Source organism: Zonotrichia leucophrys, chromosome 23 (genome assembly GCF_028769735.1).
Source record: "Zonotrichia leucophrys gambelii isolate GWCS_2022_RI chromosome 23, RI_Zleu_2.0, whole genome shotgun sequence".
Taxonomy (NCBI): domain Eukaryota; kingdom Metazoa; phylum Chordata; class Aves; order Passeriformes; family Passerellidae; genus Zonotrichia; species Zonotrichia leucophrys.
In genome coordinates this window covers 2,234,529-2,251,334 of record NC_088192.1, presented here as the reverse complement: position 1 = coordinate 2,251,334, position 16,806 = coordinate 2,234,529, and the positions used below count along the sequence as shown (strand labels likewise).

The window sequence follows — 16,806 nt, the reverse complement described above, 5'->3', positions numbered from 1 at the left end:
TGGAGCAGAACACGTTTTATTCCAAAGCTGGAAAACCTGAGCTCTGAACTTTGTCTGGATTTGGCTTCAGGATTGGCAACAGCAAGGGGACAATCCCATGGGGCTGCAGCAGCACATCCCAATCCAGCAGCCCCAGAAAAACAGGGATGAGACCCCCAGGAAAGCATTCCCAGGGTGGGATGAGCTCCCAGGGCACTAAGGGAGGGAAGGAAGGAGCTTTATCCTCATTTTTCCCCTTTCCTGCTTCTTCCAAACCCAAGGTTCAGCTTTTCCTCCCCGAAACGGGGATGTTCTGCTGCAGGCACCTCGGGATGAAGCTGGAATTTGGGGCTGGCACGGGATCTAAGCTGCTTTGGCTGTCCCAGTTTGGCGTGGGTTTCACAAAATGGACACGAGGAATCCAAGCCAGGAAAACCCCAGCAGGATTTGGGGTGGATCAAGCTGGAAATTTGGCCCCGGGGGGAACTCTCAGATGGGCTCAGCATCATCCAACAGGGAAGATGAGGATGGCTGAAGGTTCTGGAGAGCTCCAGAATTCCCAGCGTTTGGAGTGGGGATGTCAGAGCATCCGTGTCACCACCATGGTGAGGAAATCCTCGTAGCTGAGGCGGACATTCCCCACCATGGCCGTGTCCTTCTCCCTGAAGGCGTCGGTGAGGCTCTGCAGCTGCATGCAGATGTGGATGAACCGGTCCAGTTGGATACTGGGATTGGGGGAACGCTGGGCGTAGCGGGCCAGCAGCAGCTGGCTGAACTGGGGGCTCAGGTTGTAACCCATCTGGGAGAAAGCTGGGAGCAAGAAAAATCTCAGACTGAACCTTCCCAAATGGAAAGGGAGTGGCTGTGTCGTCCTCCCCCATTCTCCTCCTCCCTCCTCCGCCCCACACACCCCATCTCCCACTCCCACCACCCTTCCCACTCGGGGTGTGCACGGGCAGGGCTCTCCAGAGGAATCAAACCACAAATTCCAGGCATTTTTCCCTTTTACACACGCCCAACAGCTCCTCCCCAAAAAACAGGCTCCAGCCACTCATCGCTGAGGGGGAATTCTGAGCTTCCTGAAGGAACTTTGTGCCCCACCCCTGCTGCAGATCATCACCTCCTGTCCCCTGAGAACCTCCTGGTTTATCCCACGGATAATTCCCAAGGAGCTCAGAGCCCTCCAGCCCGGCCGCAGAGACCACTCCAGCAGGAATTCCAGTTTCCAGCTGGGAACAGAGCCTGGAAATGGTTATGGGGAGGGTCAGGAGGGGCCAGGCTGGTGGCTGTGGCCCTCACCCACCTTGCTGGAGCTCGCTGAAGCTGATGGAGCCGGACTGGTCCCGGTCATACTGCTGGAAGAGGCTCCTCCACTGCTGGATGAAGCGCAGCAGGGCGGAGAAGCCGTAGACGTCGATGCGCCCCGACCGCGTCTTGTCGAACATGTCTGGGCAGGGAGGAGCAGCAACAGGGCAGGGAGGAGGAGTGGAAAAGCTGCAGAAACCTCCAGGGAGCTCAGGATCCACGCCGTGGCTCCCTGGAATCCTGCTCTGATCCCAAAAATCCCCCTCGCCAGGACTGCGATCCACTGGGACCGTTCAACCCTCAAGGCTGGTAAGAAACAGCACCAAAAGCTGAGGCTGGGGCAAGCTTTGGGTGAATCTCTGCATTTTTTGGGCTTTCCTCACTTTCCTCCCTGTTTTTCTGGATCTGGGGCTTGTGCAGAGCTGGGATTTCCTTTCCCAAGCAGGATTTTGGGCCCTTCACCCGTGTCCTGAACCACGGGGAGCTGCTTGGTTTGCCCAGCTCCAGCTGGGAGCTATACCCAGGGAAAAGGGGAATTCACCCCAAATCCAACCAAACCAGATGAGAAGGAGGGGAAGGAGACCCCAAACTCACTGATCATGAGCAGACAGGTCTCATCGTTGAACGAGGACCAGTTGTTGTTGACCAGAGCCTGCTTCAGCTCCTTGACGGAGATGAACCCGCTGTGATCCGTATCCACCGTCTGGAACCAGGAAAACGCCTCGGGATCCACCCCTGGGGGGGCATTCCCTGCTCGGGGAGAGGCCATCGGAGCTGTCACCTTCCCCTCGGACAGGCCACGGGCTGGGCTGGCCCCGGGGGTGGCTCCCAGGGCCGGGCAGAGCTTCTCCTCCCACGGGAATTACAGCCCGGTAAATCCCGGGAGAACGGGGCTGGGATGGGCACGGAGCGGCTGGAGCCGGGAATGGGCTGGGAACCGGAGCCTGGGGTGGAGAGGGAGCCACGGTGCTGCCCCAAAAATCTGGCAGAACCGGGAGATTGGTGTGGGGTGAAAGTTTTAGGGCTTCCTGGCACTTCCTCTTCCTCCCTTTTCTCTTTTTCCTCCTCCTCTTTCTCCTTTCCCTCCTCCTCTTCCTTCTCCTCCCTCTCCTCCTCCTCCTCCTCCAGGATTTCAAAATAATAAACCGGGACATCCAATTTCATCCTCCTGGTGGCTTCTGCTGAGTTGGGGACCCCCTCAACCCCCATCGGGGGTCACCGAGGTGGGGACTCCCCATCCCCTCGACCCCGCACCGGGCTGCGGACCCCATCTCTCCCCACCTTGTCCCGGTAACGCCGCAGGGAGACCCCGGACTCACCTCCCGGGGCCGGCCCGCCGTAGGGTCCGGGCTGGGGGCTGCCGTAGGGGCCGCCGTAGGGACCCCCGGGCGGGGGATGCCCGTAGGGTCCCGGGGGTGGCCCCCCGCCATAGGGACCCCCAGGTGGGGGATGCCCGTAGGGTCCCGGGGGTGGCCCCCCGCCGTAGGGACCCCCGGGGTACGGCCCGACCGGGGGGGGCTGTCCTGCGCCGGGGTAGCCCTGGGGAGGGGACAGAGCCGGTGTGAGGCGGGCACCGGGCACCGGGATGGGCACGGGGACGGAGCTGGTGTCGCTCACCCTGGAGACCCTGCGCGCCTCCCGTGGTACCGACCCCCGGATCAGCCCCCGGTCCGACCCCCGCCCCGGTCACAGTCCGGATCCCGTTCCCAGTCACAGTCCGGATCCCGGTCATGGTCCCGGCTCCTGGTCACGGTCCCGATCCCGGTCACATCCCGCTCCCGGTCACAGTCCCGATCCCGGTCACAGTCCCGATCCCGGTCCCTGGTCCCCAGCGCCGCTCCGGGTTCCGGTCCCGCTCCCTGGTCCCACTCTCCGCTGCCTCTCCGGTGCCGCTCCCCGGTCCCCATTCCCCGCCCTCCAGTCCCGGTCGGGCTCCCTGCCGCCCCTCCCACTCCTCCGGTCCTGGTCCCGTTCCCGGTCCCGGTCCCGGTCCCCGCCGCCGCTCCCGTTCCCGCTCCTGATCCCGGTCCTGATTCTCATCCCGGTCCCGGTCCCGCACCTGCCCCGGGTACGCCATAGCGAGTCTTCCGCCCCGGCCACGCCCAGATGACGTCACCGAAACGACCTGCACCCATTGGCTACTCTGGGGAGTGACCACGCCCCTGGGCGGGGCGGAGGCAGAGCGGTGACGCGCGGGAAGCGCGCGCCCGAGGGAGGCCTTAAAGCGGCAACGGCGCCTGGGCGGGGTGGGGCCCACCGGGAGCGGGGATAGCGCCGGGATCAGTCTGGGAGTGCGGCCGGGATCAGCCTGGGAATGGGGCTGGAATTGCCCGGGAGATCAACCGGGATCTGCCCGGGAATGGGGCTGGCGACCCCACAAAATGAGGGCTGGGATTCCCCTGGCAGCAGGACCGAGATCCCTCTAGGAGCAGGGCTGGGATGGCGGTCTGGGATTCCCAGGAATTCCAGGCATGATGCAAAAGCAGGGCTGGGGTCAGCCTGAGAGTAGGGCTGGAATCCCCACAAAACCACAGGAATTAGTCTGGGACTCCCCCAGAGGCAAAGCTGGGATCCCACCCCATCCCAGATCTCCTGGAACCAGGGCTGGGATGTGCTGGGATGAGAGCGGGATCTCCCCAGGAACGGCGCTGGGACACCCCCAAATCAGGGCTGGGATTGCCTTGAGACATCCCAGGATCCCCTGGCATCAGGACTGGCACTGCCCCATCCACCCCAGGGAGCTCAGCGTCACCGTGTCCCCAACCAGAGTGGGCTCAGAACCGGCTGGAGCAGCATCCCTTGGTGACAGGGCTGGGGACAGGCAGGGGACAAGGCACAGAGCCACCCTGTGTCCACTCACAGGTGTATTTTTGGGGCAGGATCCACCTGCCATGGAGCTGTAGAAGCCCCAAGACCCTCGCCATGGGGACAGGGCTGGGGACAGGCTCAGACAGGGCAGGGGACAAGGCACAGAGCCACCCACGTCCACTCACAGGTGTATTTTTGGGGCAGGATCCACCTGCCCCCACCATTGCCTGTACAAGCCCCCCTGAGCCCCCCAGCACGGGCACGGCCCCGGCACAGCGGGGTAAAACACGAACAATATTAACAGCAAATCCGGGGGGGCTCGGGGGGCACGGGGGGCTCAGCCAAAGGGCCCCTTGACGTTCTTGGGCTGGAAGAGCGGCTGCTCCACGGGCAGAGCCCCCAGGCAGTCGGCAGGGTTGCAGTGCCCCGTTTTGCCCGGCTGCCCCGTGGCACCGGGAGGGCCGGGGATGCCAGGGATGCCCTGCTGCCCCACGGGGCCCGGGGGACCCATCTTGCCGTAGCCTGGTGGCCCTTGGGGACCTGGAAGAGATGGAGTGAAGGAAAAGTGGGGTGGCAGCAAAGCCCAGGGTGGGGCTGGGGGTCGGGAGGAGGGAGGGGGCTCACCTGGGGGTCCCGGGGGGCCGCTGTCCCCCATCAGCCCCACGCCTTTCTCGCCTTTCTCTCCTTTGGCACCCGGCTCACCTGGGGGAGAGGTGGAGGGAGAGGAGGGGTGAGAAGCTGGCACAGCCACAGCGTCCCAGTGCCAGGGACACTGGGAATGAACTGGGGACACTGGGGATGAACTGGGAACACTGGGAATTAACTGGGGACACTGGGAACAGCCCAGGGACACTGGGAATGAACTGGGGGCACTGGAATTGAACTGGGAACACTGGGAACAGTCCAGGGACACTGGGAATGAACTGGGGACAGTGGGAACAGCCCAGGGACATTGAGAACATCTTGGGGACACCAGGAACACCGCAGGGACACTGGGAATGCCTCAGGGACATTGATAACATGATGGGGACACCAGGAACATCCTGGGGACACCAGGAACACCCCAGGGACATTGAGAACATGATGGGGACACTGGGAACACTCCAGGGACACCAGGAACATCCTGGGGACACCGGGAACACCACAGGGACATTGAGAACATGATGGGGACACTGGGAACACTGCAGGGACAGTGGGAATGCCCCAGGGACACCAGAAAGGTGCTGCGGACACTGGGAACACCCCAGGGACATTGAGAACATCTTGGGGACACTGGGAACACCCCAGGGACACCAGGAACACCACGGGGACACCGATGACGGCCCGGGGAGCAGCACATACCCCGCATGCCCGGCACGCCCTGCCGCCCCTCCCGGCCAATCTGCCCCGGCATGCCCGGGGAGCCGGGGGGTCCCGGCCGGCCGGGCAGCCCGTCCTTGCCGGGGGGACCGGGCCTGCCCGGGGACGCCACCATCTCCACCGGGAAGTGCAGCCGGGAGGTGTAATAGGCCATCCGCTCTGCGGGGACACAAATGGGGACAAAAACGGGGACAAAACCCGAGCTCAGCTGGCGGGGACAGGGCAGGGACAGGGTGGGGACACAGGGAGGGTCAGCACCCCCTCCCGTTACCGTCAAACATCTTGTTCAGCTCCTGGCGGATGAAGCGCTTGACCTCGTCGTAATTGACCACATCTCCCTGTGGGGACAGAGGGGACAAGCGAGGGGACACGTGAGGAGACATGTGAGGGGACACACGAGGGGACATATGACGGGACACAGGAGGGGAGGCATGAGGGGACATGAGGGGACACACGATGGGACATGCAAGGGGACATGAAGGGACACAAGGGGACACGCGAGGGGACAGGGGACACAGGAGGGGACATGTGAGGAGACACACGGGGACATGCCAGGGGACACAGGAGGGGGCACATGAGGGGATACAAGGGGACACATGAGGGGACATGAAGGGACACGAGGGGACACAGGAGGGGACACGCAAGGGGACACACAAGGGGACACATGAGGGGACACAAGGGGACATGTGAGGGGACGCAGGAGGGGACACGTGAGGGGACAAGCGATGGGACACGAGAGGACATGAGGGGACACACGAGGGGACAAACGAGGGGACACAAGGGGACACGCAAAGGGACACAGGAGGGGGCACAAGAGGGAACACACAAGGGGACGGAGCAGGGGACATAGAAGGGGACACTGCCACCACAGGGACATCGTCCTGCCCCCCGACACGGCCACCCCCCGTCCTTACCATCATGCCCGGGGGTCCCGGCAGGCCGGGGCTGCCCGCGGGGCCCGGCGAGCCCGGGGGTCCCCTCTCCCCCGCGGGGCCCCGCGGCCCCACCAGCCCCATGGAGCCGCTTTTGCCCGGCCCCCCTGGCATCCCGGCTCTGCCCTTCTCGCCGGGGTAGCCGCGCTCTCCGGGGGCTCCAGCGTCACCCTGTGGATGGGAAAGGTCAGTCCTGGTGTGCCAGGACAGCACAGTGGCCGTGGTGGTGGCACTGCCAGCTGGCACAGCCTCACCTTCTGTCCAGCTGGCCCCGCAATGCCCGGTTTGCCTGGTGGTCCCTAAAAAACAGGAGCAGTGTGACAGGAATGTCACCCCAGCAATGCCAGGGGGTGACAAAATCTGTGTCCAGCAGGGCAGAAAGTTCCAGAGAACGCTGCTCACCTCCTTCCCAACGGGTCCGTCCGCTCCCTGCTCTCCCTGTGGGGATAAAGAGGGGCAGCGTGAGGTGGTGACACCACAGGGCCACCCCAAGGTCCCCACGCTCAGGGTGCAGGGTCCTGCTGTGCTCACCGGTGGTCCTGGGTGTCCTGGGGGTCCCGGCTGTCCTGGCATTCCTGGCAGACCCCGCTCGCCCACGGAGCCGCGCTCGCCCTTCAGCCCCTATGGAGAGGAGGGACTGGGAGCACCGGGAGCATCGGGATCAAGGGATCCCAAACCCCCAAATCCCCGACCCAAAGCCCCTATGGAGAGGAGGGAACGGGAGCATCAGGATCAGGGGATCCCAAAACCTCAAATCCCCACCTAAAATCCCCACCCCAAAAGCCCTCCCCAAAACTCCTGTGGGGAGGAGGGACTGGGAGCACCAGGAGCATCGGGATCAGGCGATCCCAAAACCCCAAATCCCCACCCCAAATTCCCACCCCAGAGCCCCTGCAGGGAGGTGGAATCGGGAGCCCCAAGAGCACTGGGATCAAGGGATCCCAAACCTCAAATCCCCTGCAGGGAGGAGGGAACGGGAGCACTGGGACCATTGGGATCAGGGGATCTCAAACCCCCAAATTCCCACCCCAAATCCCCTGCAGGCAGGAGGGACCGGAAGCATCGGGAGCATCAGGATCAGGGGATCCCAAACCCCCAAATCCCCACCCCAAATCCCCACTCCTGGCACTACTCACCACCCCAGCCAGACCAGCGGGCCCCGGCTGTCCTGGGGTGCCAGGGGGACCCTGGGGACAGAGACAGGGGGGTCAGTTGGGGGTCACAGGTGGTGTCCCCACTCCCTGCCCCAAAGGGATCCCCACTGGGTTCCCCCCATTGTGGGGGCACCAACTTACGATGAGCCCTGGGGGTCCCTGCCGGCCTTGGGGTCCCATGGGTCCGGGGTCACCCTGAGGAAGGCAAGGTGAGGAGGAGGAGGATGAGGAAGGCAGGGTGGTGACAGGAGGGTGACAAGGGGGTGACAAGGGGGTCGCTCACCTCAGCTCCTGGCCGGCCCGTGCTGCCCGGGGGGCCGGGTTTGCCACAGTCACCCTAAAAGGAGAAGGGACACTGAGTGGAGTCCTGGCCATGCCTTGGGGATGTCACCAGGCAGTGTCACCACGGCTCACCTTCGGTCCTGGCAGCCCTGGGTGTCCTGTCTTGCCCTTGAAGCCCTGGAGGGAGAAAAGAGCTGGGTGGGGGTGCCAAGGTGATGCCAGGTGACCCTGACCATGCAGTGCTGGTCCAGGGCCACCACCCTCAGCTCGGTGTCACCAGGAACACATGAGGGGACAGTCCTGGCTCAGGAGAGCCCGACTTGGCTGCCAGGGAGAGGTGACAAGGAGGGTGTCACTCACCGGAGGACCCATCATCCCTGGTGGCCCGGGGGGACCGGGATCACCCTGGGGACAGACAGACAGACAGACAGACAGAGTTGGGGGTGTCCTGGGGGGTGCAGGGTGGCTGCCCCTCACCCAAACCCAGCCTCACCCTCAGCCCTGGCTTGCCATCCTTGCCATCCAGTCCTTCCAAGCCAGCAGGGCCCTGTGGGGACAAGGTGACAGTGACAGAGGGAGGGTGGCATTGGGGAGGTCTGGGGGACTTGCCCAGGGCACCCCAGGCCATGGGAACAGATCTGTGGGGATGGGAAGAGATCCCTGGGGATGGGAATAGATCCTTGGGAGTGGGAACGGATCCCTGGGGATGGGAACGGATCCCTGGGGATGGGAACAGATCCTTGGGAATGGGAACAGGTCCCAGGAATAGGAACAGGTGCCTGGGGATGGGAATGGGTCCCTGGAGATGGGAACAGGTCCTTGGGAATGGGAACAAATCCCTGGGGATGGGAAGAGATCCTTAGGAATGGGAACAGATCCCTGGGGATGGGAACTGATCCCTGGGGTTGGGAACAGCCAGTGTTGCTCCCAGGAGCACCCAAGGGTGACACATGGGGGGGTCTTACCTGGATTCCAGGGGGTCCAGGGGGTCCGGGGGGCCCCGGCATCCCCGTGGGGCCCCGCATGCCCTCGCTGCCCTGCAAGAGCCACAGGAGGTGACAGGCAGGTCACAGGCAGGGCCACCAGACCCGGCCACAGCCCAGGGACAGATGGGACAGCACGGAGCCACTGCCCGCTGGCACAGGTGGCACTCACCTTCTCTGAGGGTGGCACTCACCTTCTCTGCCGCGGGCCCTGGTGGCCCGGCTGGACCAGCCTTTCCTGGGAAACCTGGAGGGCCCTAAAGGGGAGAGGGGTGCTGAGTGAATGGGGATCCTATCCCGTAAATCCCGCTCTTTCCCGGCTTGATTTAATGGGATTGACCCGGGGCTGCTCCCTGCTCCTCACCCCACTCGTGTGCCCCTTGTGGAACCCCCTGTCCCCATCCCTGGTGCTGTGGGGACATGGGGACGCACAGCCAGGGATGGACACACAGTCCATGCGGTGCGGAATTCAGTGGTGTACTCAGAATCCCGTGGATTACTCAGAATTCCTGGTGAGTTGTACTCAGAATTCCCAGTGGGATTTACTCAGAATTCCTGGCGGGATTTGTTCAGAATTCCCAGTGGGATTTACTCAGAATTCCTGGTGGGATTTACTCAGAATTCCCAGTGGGTTTTACACAGAATTCCTAATGGGATTTACTCAGAATTCCCAGTGGGGTTTACACAGAATTCCCAATGGGATTTACTCAGAATTCAAGATTTACTCAGAATCCGGTGAGATTTACTCAGAATTCCTGGTGGCGTTTACTCACTATTCCTGATGGGATTGACTCAGAATTCCCAATGGGATTTACTCAGAATTCCCGGTGGGATTTGCTCAGAATTCCCAGTGAGGTTTACTCAGACTCCCAGTGGGATTTACTCACCGGTGGTCCCGGGAAGCCAGGCTGGCCCTGGAAACCCTGAGGAGAGACAGGAGCTGAGCTGGACCCCACACTCCATGGTGGGGGTGGCCCTGGGGGTCCTGTCCCCTTTGGGGACACTCACCTGGTCCCCCTTCTCTCCGGCGCTTCCCGGCAGCCCACGCTCACCCCTGGGACCCTGCGGGGAGATGGAATGGGGTGGTGGGAGCACCCCAAAACCCCCCAGCCACCCCATCCCTCCCCACAGCCCCCAAGGTGGGCACCTACCGCTGGCCCCACGGGGCCGGGCAGCCCGTCCACGCCGGGGGGACCCTGGCAAGGATGGAACAGGATCAGTGGAGGTGGATGGGAGGTGCCAGCCCTGGTGCCCATGGAAAGGGGGCACCTGGGGGAGCCCCCAGCCCCACTGCCCATGGAGAGGGGCCCTGAGGGACTCACCAGCTCCCCTTTTTCACCGGGGGGACCCACGTAGCCTCGCTCGCCTTTGATGCCCTGGGAAAGGATGGGCAAGGTGGGGATGTGGGGCATGGGTGGGATTTGGGGCACAGGTGGGATTTGGGGTACAGGTGGGATTTGGGGCACAGGTGGGATTTATGGTATGGATAGGATTTGGGGCACAGGTGGGATTTGGGGTATGGATGAGATTTGGGGCATGGGTGGGATTTGGGGTACAGGTGGGATTTGGGGCATGAGTGGGACATGGGGCACGTGTGGGATATGGGGCACATGTGGGATATGGGGTACGGATGGGATATAGGGCATGGGTGGGATATGGAGCATGGATAGGACATGGCACAGGGGTGGGATTTGGGGCAGGAATGGGATTTGGGGCAGGTTTGGGGCACGGGTGCTGGCAGGGGCTGCCTGGTCCCCCCCATACTCACAGGAAGGCCAGGTGGCCCCGTGGCCCCGGGGTATCCCGGTTGTCCTGGAGGTCCCTGTGTGTGACGACGATGACATTGAGCCCCCTGCAGACCCCAGCCGGGCGCCACCCCCTCAGGCCACCAGTGTCCCCTGTCCCCTCATCCCACAGCACTCACCGGCTCCCCCTTGGCTCCAGCCAGCCCTGCAGGGCCACGCTCCCCTTGCAGACCCTTGGTGGGGAGAAGAGAGGAGATGCAGGGGGGTCCCCGGGGCTGTGCCCGCCTGGCAGCAGGAGCTGGGCACAGCCCGTGGGCTCTGTGCCCTCTGCCAGCCTGCTGGCACCTGCCTGGGCTCCCTCCACCCCTGCAGGCACCGGGGCAGTGCCCAGGTGTGGTGGGGATGCTCAAACCCTGGTGACACCGAAATGCCAGCCCTGGGGAGGCTCATGGGGTGCCCAGGTCTGGGTGCAGCCCTCAGCTCCAGCCTGGTGCCCCCCGTCCTCCCAGGGTGACACGGGGACCTCCAGGGTGGGTTAGTGGGGTGACGTGGCACCGAGGTGACACAGAAGGACAGGACACGCTGGCACACCGCAGAGCACGGCCCACAGAGAGCCCCAGGGAGGCCCTGGGGTGACGGTGACATTAGTGGACGAGGGGACACGAGCAGGAGCGCGGGATCCTCCGGGAGCCGCCGGCACAGCCCCACCACCGGCTCCTGTGGGGAGCGAGCAGGGGCAGCAGGAGGGTGGAGATGGAGGTGGAGGTGGAGGTGAGGATGGAGACAGAGGTGGAGATGGTGGTGGAGGTGAAGAGGAAGATGGAGGTGGAGGTGACGATGAAGATGGAGATGAAGATGGAGATGGAGGTGGAGGTGAGGATGAGGATGGAGATGGAGATGGTGGTGGAGGTGAGGATGAAAATGGAGATGAAGATGAAGATGGAGGTTCTGGTGAGGATGAGGATGGAGATGAAGTTGGAGGTGGAGGTGGGGGTGAGGATGAAGATGGAGGTGTTGGTGGAGGTGAGGATGGAGATGGAGATGGAGATGGAGGTGAGGATGAAGATGCAGATGATGATGGAGGCTGAGTGACCACACAGGAGTGACCAGAGAAGGAGGATGAGCCCAGGCCACACACGGGATCCTCCCGGTGTCCCTGGTGGCCATCAGAGGAGCTGTGACGGTCACCTGGCCCAGGTGGCACCTCCCTGGACCCGTGCCAGCTCCCGTGGTGCTGAGGGGACCCAGCAGGTGCCGAATGCCACCACCAGGTCCCTGAACTGAGGAAGATCATCCCCAAATCATCAAATCTGGGTCCGCCGGGACCCCCTGCTTTGGGATGGAGGAGGGAGAATGGTGTGATGGAGATGGAATGGAAGGGCAGCTGTGCTGGGCTGTCCCCAGCAGGGACAGGGACAGGGGACACAGCCAAACCAAGCGGCAGCGACACAAGGGGCACAGAGCGGAGCCGTGCTGCGTTCTTACGGGCAGTCCGGGGGCGCCCGGCGTTCCAGGGAAGCCTGGAGGGCCCTGAGGGGAGAAACAGGGAGGTCACAGCTTGGAAAAGGCGCTGGGGAGCCTGGCCTGAGCCCTGGGGGTGCCACAGAGCTCCTGCTCCACCTCCGGGCCGGCAGCAGCGTCACCTCCATGTCCAGCCTCCTTGGGGACATCCGTGGGGACATCCGTGCCGTGCCATGTCACACCTCACCATGGCCATGGCCCTCTGCCTCAGGGCAGGGTGCCAGGCCCCTTTGCCAACCTGCTTTGAGGGGCTGTGAGCCCCCAGACCCCCCAGCCCGGGCAGGGGTACTCACGATGGGTCCTGGTGGTCCTGGGGGTCCTCGCAGTCCTGGGGAGCCCTGGAAGGGGATGGAGGTGCCAGTGTTAGCTTTCAGGAACACATAATCATGAGAATGATGAAGGTGCTTTTATTGAAGAGCTCTGGGTGTCAGGGGTACGAACCCAAATCTGACCCCGACATTTTATATTCTATCGTTATATAGCTTTCATGTTAATTATTAAACTTATGTTGTTCTGTTGTATACATAGATTTCATCCAAGCATGGGCTCCTCGTGGTGCCCCTCAAACTTCTAACATAGTTTCTCATGATTCTTCTTACCATTAAACAATAATTATATTTAATTGCTAAACAATCATCACATCTAACAATTATATCATTTATCATATACTGCTTATATGTATATGATAAATGATATAATTTATCATTTATCATATACATATAAGCAGTATATGTATATGATATCATTGTTAGATGTAGGTGCAATTTCACACGAGCTGGCAAACACAAAGCCTAACATTTTCAGAGTCTATTTTTAACATTTTTCCAGGGCCCCACTAAGTCTAGCTTCTTTCTAATTCCCCAAATTTTATGATTTTAAAATACCAGGTGTGACCACCGAGGTGGGGACAGCACCATGGGACGTGGCACAGCACCCAGGAAGGGCAGGGTTGGATGGGTTGGATGGGTTGGGTGGGTTGGATGGGTTGGATGGGTTGGATGGGTTGGATGGGTTGGATGGGTTGGATGGGTTGGATGGGTTGGGTGGGTTGGATGGGTTGGATGGGTTGGGTGGGTTGGGTGGGTTGGATGGGTTGGGTGGGTTGGATGGGTTGGGTTGGATGGGTTGGATGGGTTGGATGGGTTGGGTGGGTGGGTTGGGTTGGATGGGTTGGATGCGTTGGGTGGGTTGGATGGGTTGGATGGGTTGGGTGGGTTGGATGGGTGGGTTGGATGGGTTGGATGGGTTGGGTGGGTTGGATGGGTTGGATGGGTTGGATGCGTTGGGTGGGTTGGATGGGTTGGGTGGGTTGGATGGGTGGGTTGGATGGGTTGGATGCGTTGGATGGGTTGGATGCGTTGGGTGGGCTGGATAGGTTGGGTGGGTGGGTTGGGTGGGTTGGATGGGTTGGATGGGTTGGGTGGGTTGGATTAGTTGGATGGGTTGGATGAGTTGGATGGGTTGGATGGGTTGGATGGGTTGGATGGGTTGGATGGGTTGGGTGGGTTGGATGGGTTGGATGGATTGGGTGGGTTGGATGGGTTGGGTGGGTTGGATGGGTTGGATGGGTTGGGTTGGTTGGATGGGTTGGATGGGTTGGATGCGTTGGGTGGGTTGGGGTCACCCACCTGCTCTCCTGGCATCCCCGGCGCTCCCGGCAGCCCGGGGTGCCCCGCGCAGTCAGGGCTGTCACCCTGCAGGGGATGGGGACACATCAGGACACCGAGGTGGCACTGCCACCCACGCTGAGCCATGCCAAGCCTCCCCAAAGGCCCCACAGTGCTGGGTGGCCAGCAGGGGCCATCCCTGGGGTGGCACCAGGACAGGGTGTCACTCTGTCACTCACCCGAGCCTCCTCCGCTCGCGGGAGCTGCGCGAGGCACTGCAAAAGAACGCTGGAGTCACCCAGTGTGACAAAGGACCAGCCTGTCCCTCCCTGGGATCCCCACTGGGGCTGTGCCCGCATTCCCAGATGGGTCAGTGTCCCCAGAGGGTGGCACTTCCCCCAAATCCCACCAAATCCAATTCCCCGGTGTCGCACACATGTTTTATGAAAAATCTTTTTGCCAGGATTTTTTTTCCTGAGAAGCTGAGAGGCCTCAGGAACAAAATGCAAACAATGGTTATCTGCTGCTGTGGAATGCAACAGGTGCATCTGGGATTGGGCTCATGTGGTTGTTTCTAATTAATGGCCAATCACAGCCCGGCTGTCTTGGACTGTCTATTGAGTCACAAGATTTTATTAACATTCTTTTCTATTCTTAGCCAGTCTTCTGATGAAATCCTTTCTTCTATCCTTTCAGTATAGTTTTAATATAATATATATCATAAAATAATAAATGAGCCTTCTGAAACATGGAGTCAGATCCTCGTTTTTTCCCTCGTCCCCATCTCCCTTCTCCCCCTCCATCCCAACTTCCACCAAATCCAATTTCCTACTTGGGACCATCTCTCCAACCCCACCCCTGCATGACCAGGAGGTGTCAGGCACCCAAATCCCCACCCAGAAACTCACCCTGGCACAGTCCTCAGTGCCAGGGGCACCTGGCATGCCCCCATCTCCCTTCTCCCCCTCCAGGGCTGCCTGCAGCTGGGCACAGTCCCCGCAGAGAGTCTGGAAAAGAGGGGGGGGAAAGAGGAGTCAGGGGTGCCCTGAGGGGTCCCCAGGGCAGGATGGTGACCCCATCCCCACCCTCTCACCTTCAGCACCTCGATGTTCCTCTCAGCCATGACGGCCAGGGGTCCCTGGAAGAGAGGGAGGGATGGAGGGATGGATGGATGGAGGGATTGTCCCTGCCATGGGGACATTGCCATGGGAGTTGTCACCACCTACCAAGTCTCCAGCTGGTCCAGGCAGTCCGGGCAGGCCGTTGTGTCCTGGCATTCCCTAAATCCCAGGGGAATGTTCAAACCTTGCCCTGAAAGCTCAGGATGGGCCCCACTCCCCTTTCCCATGGCTCACCTGGCGACCGGGGGCACCGGGCGGCCCGGGGGGACCAGGAGCTCCAGGGGGACCCTGAAAAACCCCAAAAAACAATCAGAGATGGGTGAGGGGTGAGGGATGAGGGGGTGACAGGGGTGGCACTGACCTGTGGGCCAGGCTGGGGCTGCCAGGACATCCCAGTCCATAATCCTGGTGCTCCCTGGGGGTGAGAGAACCCCAGAGGGTGAAACGGGGCTGGGGGTGCCCGTGAGGGTGGCACAGTGCCAGGGGGTGACACTCACCGGCATCCCGTTGTAGCTGGGGTCCTGGCGGGGGCTGGAGGGGCAGGAGCACTCGCCAGGGTCTCCCTGTGGGCACAGGGGGTGAGGGCAGGGCGGGTTTGGGGTGGCACGGGGGGCACAGATCCACCCAGAGCCCCCCACTCACCTTCTCTCCCTGGGCACCCTTCTCACCCTGCCAGAGGAAACAGAGATGGGGGTTAGGGCAGACCCCTGTCACAGACATCTTTTATGGAAAATCTTTTCCTTAGGATTTTTCCTCCTGAGAAGCTGGGAGGCCTCAGGAACAAAATGCAAACAATGATTATCTGCTGCTGTGGAATGCAACAGGTGCATCTGGGATTGGTCTCATGTGGTTGTTTCTAATTAATGGCCAGTCACAGTCCAGCTGTCTTGGACTCTCTGTCTGAGACACAAGCTTTTGTTATCATTCCATTCCTTTTCTATTCTTTGCCAGCCTTCTGATGAAATCCTGTCTTCTAATCTTTTAGGATAATTTTAATATAATATATTATATATTTTAATATATATAATATAGTATATATTATTATATATATTAATATAATTTAATATATTCAATATAATATTAATATATTATATTTTAATTCTATTATTAAAATTCTAATTTAATGATTTAATATAATATTTAATTTATTATTTAATAACTTATAAAGTATTATTTCTAATATATAATATATTTAATATATTATATCAATTATACATCATATATATAAATTGTATATATATAATGGTATATATTTAATATCTATTATACATATATTAATGTAAATTAATATATTATTATTATATATTATATTATATCATAATATATATTTATAAATATATATTATATATTATATATTATATATTATATATATATATATATATATATATATATATAAATATATGCATATAATATAATTTATATTATATTATATTACATTATATATTTAATATAATATATATAATAAAATAATAAATCAAGCCTTCTGAAACATGGAGTCAGATCCTCGTCTCTTCCCTCATCCTCAGACCCCTGTGAACGCCGTCACACCCCCCACCCACTGAGTGCCCCCCACACCCCTGGCACCCCCCTGGCACCCCCCTGGCACCCCCCTCACCTACCGGCTGCCCGCTGGAGCCGGGGAGCCCCCGCTGCCCCTCGGGGCCCTGCGAGGAAGAGGAGGGTGAGGGAATTGCCTGGCTGCACCAGGATCAAGGTGCCAGCAGGGTGGCACTGCCCACCCCCAGGGCAGGACATACCGGTGGCCCTGTGACGCTGCTCCCTGGTGGCCCTGGTGGCCCGGGGGGTCCTGTGGCACCTTTGGGGCCCGGAGAGCCCTGCAGAGGAAGGACAGCAGGAATGGGGAGCACGGGGCACACCGAGGGCTGGGGGACGCTGCCTTACCTTGGCACCTCTCTCTGCTGCCATCCCCGGGGGTCCCTGCGGTCCTGGGGGGCCCTGGGGGCAGGACAGGGAGTTGGTTCCCCCCAAGGAGGGGACAGTGCTGTCCCC

General features: G+C 60.0%; 2 protein-coding genes across 3 annotated transcripts in view; both read right to left on the bottom strand.

Annotated features, from left to right (window-relative positions):
* On the bottom strand, positions 1–3,403 carry PEF1 (penta-EF-hand domain containing 1). The gene is made up of 5 exons (XM_064731776.1): positions 3,344–3,403; positions 2,604–2,823; positions 1,879–2,034; positions 1,283–1,426; positions 1–789 (listed from the first exon to the last, which is right to left on the bottom strand). The coding sequence occupies exons 1-5, from the start codon at positions 3,359–3,361 to the stop codon at positions 560–562; spliced, it is 768 nt and encodes a 255-aa protein (XP_064587846.1). The 5' UTR covers positions 3,362–3,403; the 3' UTR covers positions 1–559.
* An 865-nt stretch (positions 3,404–4,268) lies between these two features.
* The window catches only part of COL16A1 (collagen type XVI alpha 1 chain), a 29,151-nt gene continuing 16,613 nt past the window's right edge, over positions 4,269–16,806 (bottom strand). For both annotated transcript variants that reach the window (XM_064731574.1, XM_064731575.1), the window contains exons 36-71: positions 16,699–16,752; positions 16,554–16,631; positions 16,416–16,460; positions 15,439–15,465; positions 15,294–15,359; positions 15,158–15,211; positions 15,031–15,084; positions 14,902–14,955; positions 14,769–14,813; positions 14,584–14,682; positions 13,915–13,950; positions 13,697–13,762; positions 12,362–12,406; positions 12,033–12,077; positions 10,727–10,780; positions 10,571–10,624; positions 10,125–10,178; positions 9,954–9,998; positions 9,811–9,864; positions 9,690–9,725; positions 8,997–9,059; positions 8,785–8,856; positions 8,313–8,366; positions 8,180–8,224; positions 7,952–7,996; positions 7,821–7,874; positions 7,679–7,732; positions 7,520–7,570; positions 6,915–7,004; positions 6,786–6,821; positions 6,638–6,682; positions 6,366–6,554; positions 5,723–5,789; positions 5,434–5,610; positions 4,717–4,794; positions 4,269–4,632 (exon numbers count right to left, since the gene is read on the bottom strand). In XM_064731574.1, the coding sequence (XP_064587644.1) occupies positions 4,430–4,632; positions 4,717–4,794; positions 5,434–5,610; positions 5,723–5,789; positions 6,366–6,554; positions 6,638–6,682; positions 6,786–6,821; positions 6,915–7,004; positions 7,520–7,570; positions 7,679–7,732; positions 7,821–7,874; positions 7,952–7,996; positions 8,180–8,224; positions 8,313–8,366; positions 8,785–8,856; positions 8,997–9,059; positions 9,690–9,725; positions 9,811–9,864; positions 9,954–9,998; positions 10,125–10,178; positions 10,571–10,624; positions 10,727–10,780; positions 12,033–12,077; positions 12,362–12,406; positions 13,697–13,762; positions 13,915–13,950; positions 14,584–14,682; positions 14,769–14,813; positions 14,902–14,955; positions 15,031–15,084; positions 15,158–15,211; positions 15,294–15,359; positions 15,439–15,465; positions 16,416–16,460; positions 16,554–16,631; positions 16,699–16,752 (2,388 nt within the window). In that variant the 3' untranslated portion in view covers positions 4,269–4,429. The remainder of the gene's footprint in view (positions 4,633–4,716; positions 4,795–5,433; positions 5,611–5,722; positions 5,790–6,365; positions 6,555–6,637; positions 6,683–6,785; positions 6,822–6,914; positions 7,005–7,519; positions 7,571–7,678; positions 7,733–7,820; positions 7,875–7,951; positions 7,997–8,179; positions 8,225–8,312; positions 8,367–8,784; positions 8,857–8,996; positions 9,060–9,689; positions 9,726–9,810; positions 9,865–9,953; positions 9,999–10,124; positions 10,179–10,570; positions 10,625–10,726; positions 10,781–12,032; positions 12,078–12,361; positions 12,407–13,696; positions 13,763–13,914; positions 13,951–14,583; positions 14,683–14,768; positions 14,814–14,901; positions 14,956–15,030; positions 15,085–15,157; positions 15,212–15,293; positions 15,360–15,438; positions 15,466–16,415; positions 16,461–16,553; positions 16,632–16,698; positions 16,753–16,806) is intronic.

What these genes read in the sequence shown, in the direction of transcription:
- PEF1 (XM_064731776.1), bottom strand. An exon ending in GACCTGTCTGCTCATGATCA is followed by an intron (nt 1,427 to 1,878) that starts GTGAGTTTGGGG and finishes CTCCCTGCCCAG; the next exon opens with ACATGTTCGACAAGACGCGG. An exon ending in CTTCAGCGAGCTCCAGCAAG is followed by an intron (nt 790 to 1,282) that starts GTGGGTGAGGGC and finishes TCTTGCTCCCAG; the next exon opens with CTTTCTCCCAGATGGGTTAC.